The sequence below is a fragment of the Solanum tuberosum genome, unplaced genomic scaffold, assembly GCF_000226075.1.
Source record: "Solanum tuberosum cultivar DM 1-3 516 R44 unplaced genomic scaffold, SolTub_3.0 scf00265, whole genome shotgun sequence".
In the NCBI taxonomy this organism is placed as follows: domain Eukaryota; kingdom Viridiplantae; phylum Streptophyta; class Magnoliopsida; order Solanales; family Solanaceae; genus Solanum; species Solanum tuberosum.
Window position 1 is genome coordinate 701,721 of NW_006239189.1, and position 9,655 is coordinate 711,375.

Consider the following 9,655-nt stretch of genomic DNA (forward strand, 5'->3'; position numbering starts at 1 on the left):
TTGAGATAGGTCTAGTTGTCATATCTTTACATGGTATCAGATTCAGCCTCATATCAATTTGTTGTTCACTGATGTTAGACCCCCGTTTAGAAGTGTTCACGCTTCGGTTGAGGTCTGGGTGTGAGGGGAGTGTTAAGAATTTCCACATTAGAGGGATAGAAAATTGGTCTTCTTATATGGACTTGGACAAACCTTCCCTCATGAGCTAGCCTTTTGAGTTTGGTTAGGTTCAGGTGTTATATTTTTACATGAGCCAGCTTATCTTTAATTTTTGGGGTTGAGTTAGGTTTAAGTATCATATCTTTACAGTATTACAATTTGCTTGCATTATGAATAAGACTAATATTTTCCATTTATTCTCCCCAATAGTTTTTCTGTTTGAAGAATTTATTTTTAATGAATCCAAATAATTCAGATTTGTATCATATAAGTTTAGAGGTGGAATAATAATTTAAACTTTATAAATTTTAAATTCAATGATAGAGATATTAACTGTTAGTAATTGGGTTCTAATTTTTATACATATTTATATATAAATTTAAGATTTGAACTAAATTTATTAAATTCCATCCATCATATCATATCCTTCTTATGATACTAAAAAGTGCTTCTTTCTGCAATGATTTCGTGGGGTTTCCCATTTGGCTTGTTGAGGGACTATTTATTCAATGGACTATTAATGACTGTAAGGAAAAACAACAACAACATTTAGAAAAATTCCACAAATAGGAAAATGACAGTAAGAAAAAGAGAGTACAAATTTACATCTCTTTGTAGGATGAATCTGAAGAGTTTTCACAAAGTAACAAATTTTTATAGTTAAATTGGTACTAATACTTCGGATTCTCTTTTCTTAATTAAAAAATAAAAAACCAAACAAGACTTTTCAGCCATTTATAAGCTCGAGGGAAATATATTTTATTGTGCTACTCTACTGCTGCACAATGATGAATTCTAAAAAGGACTTTTTTCTGAAAGCTCTGCACCAAAATCTTTCTTTTGGGTAATTTAGCTTTTTGGGTCCAAATGGTAACTTTGCTACTCATTTTCTCATTTTTTCTTCATTGGGTGGCCACCACTCCAGCTTCCATGGGTTTTCTTTCACCTAAAGGTGTCAACTATGAAGGTAAAGATTAAAACTTTACTATAATCCAATCATTTCTTGTTTTTTTTTCCAGTGAAAAATCCAAACTTTATTGCTTAGCACTTGTTTATTTTTGTTTTCATAGTTTAGAGTGGTAAAGATGAAAACTTTACTACAATCCAAACATTTGTTGTTGTTTTTTTTCCAGTGAAAAATCCAAACTTTGTTGTTTAGCACTGTTTATAAGCATTTATTTGTTTATGTTTTCATAGTTTAGAGTGGTAACTTTACTTAAAGATTTGTTGAATTTATTGTGGGGTAAGCAGTGGCAGCATTGATGTCTATGAAGAATAGAATGAGAGATGAATACCATGTGTTAGATGGATGGGATGTAAATTCTGTTGATCCTTGTACTTGGTACATGGTTGGTTGTTCTTCAGAAGGCTTTGTTATTTCTCTGTGAGTTTTCTCCCTTTCTCTTACATCTTGTCCATTTCTTTTCCCTTTCTGTGAAAATAATTTATTATTATTCTTTGGTTATATATTCTTGGCAGTGAAATGGCAAGTATGGGATTATCTGGCACACTTTCGCCTAGTATTGGGAATTTAACTCATCTTCGGACGATGTAAGACTAATTTGACATGAATTTCCCACTTTATTCTTATTTTGATGTGATGCTGCTCATATATATCTTGGAGATACTTGAAGTTGAAATCACATAGTACTTGTTAATAATTACTAATATTAGTAAGAGTAACATTAAGTGCTTTAATTGCAAGATATGTTGAAAAATATCTTTTAATATGATCTGTTAAAGTCATTTTTGCATTGGTTTTTGTTGTAGGTTGTTGCAGAATAATCATTTATCGGGTCCAATTCCTGCTGAAATTGGACAGCTCACTGAACTGCTGACCCTTGATTTGTCTGGTAATCAGTTTGTTGGAGGAATTCCTAGGGCGTTGGGTCGCCTGATTTATTTAAATTACCTGTGAGTGTAGGCTAAACTCTTGATTTTGTTCTCTCTTTATTATTCATATGTTACAGTTCCCCTTGTTGGCTGTGTATGTAATCCTCTGGTGTGTCAAATTCTCAGGAGGCTTAGCAGGAACAGATTGTCTGGACAAATTCCTAAACCTGTGGCATACCTTTCAGGTCTTTCATTCTTGTATGTCTTCCATCCATGACATTTATATGTCCAATACAAGGGCTATATGAGAGTTAAATTAACTGTGGATGGTGTTGTGTAGGGACTTATCATTCAATAACCTTAGTGGTCCAACTCCAAAAATTTTGGCCAAAGACTACAGGTAAGATCCAAGGAAATATTATTATATCTGTCTCAATGTTTGGTCCTCAATAGTCGGTGAACTGGAAGAATCCCTCGGGTCTCTAGTTTGATGAATCAAGGAATTCAGGGTTTACACTTTTACTATGAGGAGGATGGTATATGTCACAGTACTGTGCCAGAATCTTATTCATTAATGGAGTTTAAGATAAACACCTTGATCTTAAATTCAACTGCAAAATAGAAGCTTGATTCAATATTGTTGCATCTGCGACATGCCATATGGCGCAGTGCCACACATAATGTTTCTCTCGTAATAAAGTTATGCTTTCTATAGTTTTAGTAACTGTTATCTTGCATTCCAGTTTGTTGTTGTGGTATGTCCCTTCACTGGAAACCAGCAGTCAGTTCTTGCAGACCTGAAAGTAATATCTCAAATCTCATTATCAAAAAGAAGAAGAAAAGAAGAAGTAATATCTCAAATCTCCATATCAAAAAAAGAAGAAGTAATATCTCAAATCTTATCATTGAAGTATTATCTTCTTACCTGGTCTAATGGAACTTCCATGATGTTTGTTTGATATAATTCCTATATTTCTAATCTGCTAATGTCAAGCAGAATATTTGCTTGAGATAATGTCTGATGTTATAGAGGTTTTCTATCCTACTTGCAATGCTTGTTGATTATCTTCCCCCTGGCATCATACTAGCAACCCTTCGGGTTCTTTTTTATTCTATTTCAGCTTATATTTTGGTTGTTGCCGCCTTAGTATTGCAGGAAACAGATTTCTTTGCTCTGCATTGACCACACAAATTTGTGGGGGTGTGCCAAAACCAGTAAATGGTATTGTTGAAATTTTACCAGAACTTGTCATTATATTGAGGCTGATGTTTTTAATCAAACTCTATTTTTACCATGCAGAAACATCTTCAGACAAGAGGATTAGCAATCATCATCGATGGGTTGTTTCTGTTAGCATTGGGGTCAGTTGCACATTCATAGTTGCAGTCACGCTTCTTGTTTGTTGGGTGCATTGGTACAGATCTCGTGTCCTCACAGGATATGGTAATTACAAAATTAGAAACACATCTCCGATTTCTTGCACATTAAGACTAGATACATTATGAGTCTCTGATCATTTGATCTGCAGTGCAACACGATTGTGAGTTCGCCACTGGCCACCTGAAGAGATTTTCATTTCGTGAACTGCAAATTGCCACCGGAAATTTCAGCTCTAAGAACATAATAGGACAAGGTGGATTTGGAGTGGTTTACAAAGGATACCTTCCAAATAGGACAGTAGTGGCTGTCAAAAGATTAAGAGATCCAAGTTTCACTGGAGAAGTGCAGTTTCAAACAGAAGTTGAGATGATAGGCTTGGCTGTGCATCGGAACCTTCTACGTCTGTATGGATTCTGTACGACTCCCGAGGAAAGATTACTTATTTACCCTTATATGCCAAATGGGAGCGTTGCCGATTGCTTGAGAGGTTTGCTTTGAAGTATATTTGCTTGGTGCTTTTGCTGAAGCATTCTTTTTTCTTGTCACAATGGATTTCGTAAACTGATCAAGTTTAACATATGCATTTCAATTATTCCTAGTGCTCTCAATGTTAATCTGACAAAAACTCTTGAAAGGTCATGGTTTATGGAAATCGAGGACTTTGTGCTATATTTTTACTGTACATCTGAAAAAACCAGGGCCCTATGATGAAAACAACTTTTGATTGATTATCTTAGATAGTTAAATTGGATTTACATTGTCAATGTTTCTTGTGAAAGTGGAATGAAATCTATTATCAACATATCAATCAACAATGCATCAAACCCAAACTAGTTGGGGTTGACTATATGAATATTTTGTATCCATTGCAATTAAGACTCCTGATGTAGTGCATTACCTAAGACTCTAGCAATCTATTGCGACCTTACGTGCTATTAAGCTTAATTTTTATGTGACAAAGTTTCTATCCATCTTCTGAAACTCTAATGCCATTTATGGTATCGACTTACATTATCCATGAATAAAATAAATTGTTATTTGGCAGTAAGGTAACTGTCGTGTTGTCATTAATTTTTAGCATGACCAATTCAAGTCAATTTTTAGGTATATGAACACAAAATCAAGTTGGAATTATTGGAATGTTAACGCATTAGCTTGATGTAGTGACTGTGTCATCTTTTGCTCTGTTCTCACATAATCTTTTGTTATCTACCAGACAATGGCCGGGATAAACCATTTTTGGATTGGAGAAAGCGCATGCATATAACTCTTGGAGCTGCCAGAGGTCTTCTGTATTTGCATGAACAGTGTAATCCTAAAATAATTCACAGAGATGTTAAGGCTGCTAATATTCTGCTTGATGAAAGTTTTGAAGCTGTTGTTGGTGATTTTGGTCTTGCCAAGCTTTTAGACTGTAGAGATTCTCATGTTACAACTGCAGTTCGTGGTACTATAGGTCATATAGCACCAGAGTATTTATCAACTGGTCAATCATCTGAGAAGACAGATGTCTTTGGATATGGGATACTACTTTTGGAACTCATTACAGGACACAAGGCATTAGATGCAGGAATTGGTCAGGGTCAGAAAGGAACTATTCTTGACCGGGTGTGTAGCTTCTAACCCTCCTACTGTTTGAAGCTTTATATAGTTGTGCATATAATTTCTAGACTTTATTTGATTAACCAGTTAATAGTTAATCTTCTTGCAGGATTTTGTTTGAGTCATAATCAATATCAATATTTGACTTGAAATTTTTCACTAAAATTGACGCAATAACTAATGTCTAACGCAGAAGTTGCTCCACATCTTATGAGAGAAGTACAGTTCCAAAATTCTGAATCATTGCTCGAAAACTTGTTCTTTTTACTGACTGCATAATCTGTAGGAATTATGGACAACATATTCAAGGTTTTTGAATCACTTACTGATCAGTGCAATAAAATTATTGCTGTGTATTACCTTACTGTTGCATACTTAAGCCCTTAAATATAAATTATTTGGTTGATTTTTTATCACATATAATGTTACTCTTGCATACTTTAAGCCCTTGATTAACTTATTTGGTTGATAATTATTACATTATCATGCAAGTCTGAACAACCATGTATTATGCTAGAATAGTTGTGTGAAAAAAGGTACCCGTTCTATGCTTCTTCAATTATGATTTTTCTTCCCTCTCAGGCTGTTTTATGTGGAGTAAAGATTTTCAGAACATGATAGAGCTCAGAGTTTGTTATGTCTATTATTCGGGCCTATTCATTCTGACAACCTATCCAATTTACAGGTCCGGAATTTATTTGAGGAAAAGAAAGTGGAAATGCTTGCGGATAGGGATCTAAGAGGATGTTTTAATGCAGAGGAGCTAGAGAAAACAGTTGAAGTGGCTCTACAGTGTACTCAATCTAACCCCAATAATCGGCCTAAGATGTCGGAAGTTTTGAGAATCCTGGAAGGCGTTACAGAACAAATGGGGCATGTGGACGAATCACAAGGTGGAAGCAACACATGTCAAACAAGGGCTTTCAGCTTCTCTAGGAATTTTAGTGATATTCATGAAGAATCCTCATTTACCTTTGAACCAATTGAGCTTTCAGGACCCAGATAACAAAAGTAGCCTGCACTGGCCTTGTCATAATAAGTGTGCAATCTTGATATATCTAGTTCAGCCATACATACGAGTATGTTGTTGCTTTAAGTCAATGTCCTAGTACTCTGTAAGTTACTGTAATTTGTAAATTTTGTTGCAAAAGCATTCATTATACTAGTTCTTGGTGGTTCACAACCTGTGTTAGAACTAGCTAGACTAACTTCACTTTGGAACTTCATTCTTTGGAAATGACAAACTTCCATACTAGTTCTGCTGTGTTCGTTGAACATTTGTGATGACAACAGGTCTATGCGTTTCAGAAGTTTGATTCTTACTAGTATTTTGTAGTGAGATAAACAAGAATCTAGATTAAGGAGATGCTCCCCATGTTTTGAGCGGCTGTTGTTGGAGAGTTCATTATGGAGTTAAGTCAATGCAACTTATTTCCATATTGAACTTTTAAAGACACTTAGAATAAACCTATGGAACTATTGACTTTCATTAACACCAATAGCTGAAGCAAGCTAACTGAAGCTGCTAGGAAAACTGATGAGAGGAATACACAAATAAAACTATCCTACGGTCCTGAGATCAAGAAATTATAGTTGGTGTATAGAATAGTGTGGAGTTGCTTGTAGAGTTTCTTCATGGTACCAAGGTAACTACTATTGGACTCCTAACAAAGTACTTGGATGAGGTCCATTTCACAAATCCTTGAACGAATGTGGCACTAATGTTTGAAATTGATCGGTTAAAGGTTACTTGATATGTTTTCTTCTGGTACATCTCTGAGAAGTGTAAGGTGGAAGGCTCAACTTTCACATCAACTCCTTGGGGTGGCACAATCTCCAGAGTATAAGATGATATAGGCTCCCCAACATTGGTCACAGTCCTTGTGTATGCTTGTAAATCAGATCCAAGTCTAATAGAAAATGATGGATAGTTTAGTTCTGCTTCAGGAGTAGTTGATGAGCAGTTCACTTCTTGCAAAACAATCAAACTTACAGCTCTACTTGGGTATAATCCGCATAAATAAGGTATGTACTCATTTGGTTGGATGTCATAGATCAGTCCCGGATCATTTGCTCTTAATGGGTTAACGTGGTCTGCACCAGTTGCAAAGAAGTCAGCACGGAGGCCCCTTTCGTCTTCAATGGGATTATTTCTAAGGTTTACCAGATCAGCGGTTGTCATGATTGCAGACTTGATAGCAGATGGAGACCATTCTGGATGTGCACTCTTGATCAATGTTACAACTCCTGAAAGGTGAGGACAGGACATTGAAGTGCCAGACAGTGTGTCAAAGGTAGACTTTTTGTTGGTATTGTTCTCCACAGACGTTGGCCATGCTGCAAGGATGCTAATACCAGGACCGATAATATCAGGTTTCAATATGCCAGGGCTTTCTGGAAAAGGGCCTCTAGATGAGAAGGCTGCAACTGCTGGAGCATGATCATCTCCAAATATAGTTCCTTTAAACAAAAATGAAGCCACAGGGGTCGACGTTGAATTTATGTAGGCTTTGATCTTCAGGCCATCAATAAAACTGATATGTGCTGCTGGAAGAACATGAGGTTCAGCTTGTATAGTGAAGCCTTGTGGTTCCTCATTCATGAGTATCATTCCAGCACCCCCAGCATCCTTCACAAAATGTCCTTTATCAAGTCTGTTTATCTTACCACCATCTTCGCAAAAGACTATCTTTCCCTTCACATTAATATTTTTCAAAGACTCGGCATTGCAGAATGGGGCCATCAGATCACTAGAACTTTTTCTAGGGTAAACTAATGGAAGCAGAGTTTGAGAGAAGTCTTCAGGTTGAAAAGCTGATTCACCATCAATTTCTTCACTGTTCCCCAGCAGTACTGTTGCCCTTAGTTTTCTATCAGTGGTGCTAGCACCAACAGTGAGAAGCCATGGAGCTCCATTTGCTACTGTGCCATGTTCTGGGCCCATATTACCAGCTGTGGTACTCACCAGAATGCCATTTTGAATTGCAGTAAATGAACAGAGTGCAATAGAGTCTTCCCAGAAAGGTCTAGAGATATCGTCAATGGAAATAGAAATTACATCAACACCATCTTCGATTGCAGCATCCATAGCAGCAAATGTGTCACTCTCAGAACAAGCAGCGCTAGCGTCACAGACTTTATACATGGCAACATGAGCAAGGGGAGCCACGCCAGAAGCTGTTCCATTAGAAAGTCCAAAAACATTGGCACCACTGACAAAGTTTCCAGCAGCTGTGCTTGCAACATGTGTGCCATGTCCATTCTCATCCAAAGGCGTCCTATTTCCAAACTCCTGGAAATATCTAGCTCCAATGAGCTTGTTGTTGCAGGCTGTAGTAAAGTTGAATTCACACTTGCCCTTCCACTTCGCTGGTGGAGGAGGCACTCCTTCATCATTGAATGATGGATGATCGGGTATTATCCCAGTGTCTAAAAATCCAATAATCATACCTTTACCATAGTTTATACTTTTCCAGAAGCCTAAGTTCTAGTGCAACCCCATGAAATGAGTACTGTGGGTGGTCCGTGCATGCAACAGTCTTTGTGGCCGCACTGATATGATCCCTTCTGTCTCCTGCAGTAGCTCTGCTTCATCTGGTGTTAGTCTAGCTGCAAAACCATTAAGGACATTGCGATAAGAGTAAACTATGTGAGAGGATGCAGAATCATTTAGACTCGTTTTCTTTGGGGGCAGAAAAGAATGGTGCCACATTTGTAAACTATCCAAGTCAGAGAAAAGTTGGCCTTGAAAAGACTCAAGATGGACTATGTAAATATCTGAGTTGCTCTGCAGATTGGTATTACTTGCCTGTATGGCTGAAGAATAAAGACTCAGAGTAAAGATGGCACTTAAAAGAAGTTTCAAATCCATGTCTATCAGTGCTAATTAATGAGACACATTTCTTGTAAACCACATATATATAGTGTTAATTTCTTATGATTGGTTTTGTCATCATTTTTTTTAACAGTGTCTTCAGTATTGAAGTAATCGAAAGAATTTGAGTGACACTGAAGTTTTGAGAAGGGTGTGATTGGTTCTGAACTCTCCAATTGGCTTGAAACGCAATCTCTGTTTGAGCTAAGAAATGAAGGCCTAAGACAAGCCATTTGGAGCTTGCTCTGGTTTTTATTGCAATTAAAAAATCTTTTCAACTAGGCGGCTGCAAATTAATTTTGATTATCTAACATGTTTCACTTGGGAATAACCAATGATTTGCAGGCTGAATATTTATTGTAGGAGGAATCTGTTCTGATGGAAATAAATCCAAGGACTTGCTTACAAGCATTGTGGATGACTTCAAGAATCACTTCTCTGCTTTGTGGTTAAAGTAAAATATTTGCGGGGTTTGCTCGGTTTCAACAAAGGATTTGCATTCTGTTATGAATGATAAGTTCATGAAATGCACAATGATTAGAGGTAATTGTAACTTATATTATATGGAGAATGACTTGTTCCTTTCTATTCATCAAGACAAGATACTTATACAAATACTATGCTTCTATGAAAGGAAAACTAATCAAAGTAAATCAACTAAGAATCTGCTCCTATAATTAAATTAGCTATATATGGAAGATATAATATTTACACCTATTATATTCTATAACATTAAAGAAATGCGATAACAACTCAACTTACTCATATAATAAATTAATATAATACTGTGGGAGATTCTCTAACCT

General features: G+C 36.4%; 1 protein-coding gene and 1 pseudogene across 3 annotated transcripts; one reads left to right on the forward strand and one right to left on the reverse strand.

Annotated features, from left to right (window-relative positions):
- Nucleotides 1-865: 865 nt before the first annotated feature.
- On the forward strand, nucleotides 866-6,250 carry LOC102601304 (probable LRR receptor-like serine/threonine-protein kinase At5g45780). 3 transcript variants are annotated; one of them, XM_006358054.2, is made up of 11 exons: nucleotides 866-1,126; nucleotides 1,411-1,543; nucleotides 1,639-1,710; nucleotides 1,930-2,073; nucleotides 2,179-2,250; nucleotides 2,333-2,392; nucleotides 3,141-3,214; nucleotides 3,293-3,436; nucleotides 3,522-3,860; nucleotides 4,590-4,981; nucleotides 5,661-6,250. In XM_006358054.2, exons 1-11 carry the CDS (start codon nucleotides 1,027-1,029, stop codon nucleotides 5,979-5,981), a joined length of 1,851 nt encoding a protein of 616 aa, XP_006358116.1. In that variant the 5' UTR covers nucleotides 866-1,026; the 3' UTR covers nucleotides 5,982-6,250. The 3 variants fall into 3 exon arrangements, with proteins under 3 accessions (XP_006358116.1, XP_006358117.1, XP_006358118.1); XM_006358055.2 differs by having other exon boundaries at nucleotides 2,179-2,237; nucleotides 3,149-3,214; XM_006358056.2 differs by lacking the exon at nucleotides 3,141-3,214 and having other exon boundaries at nucleotides 2,179-2,237.
- Nucleotides 6,251-6,608: 358 nt separating this feature from the next.
- The window catches only part of LOC102583892 (subtilisin-like protease SBT1.1), a 7,236-nt pseudogene continuing 4,189 nt past the window's right edge, over nucleotides 6,609-9,655 (reverse strand).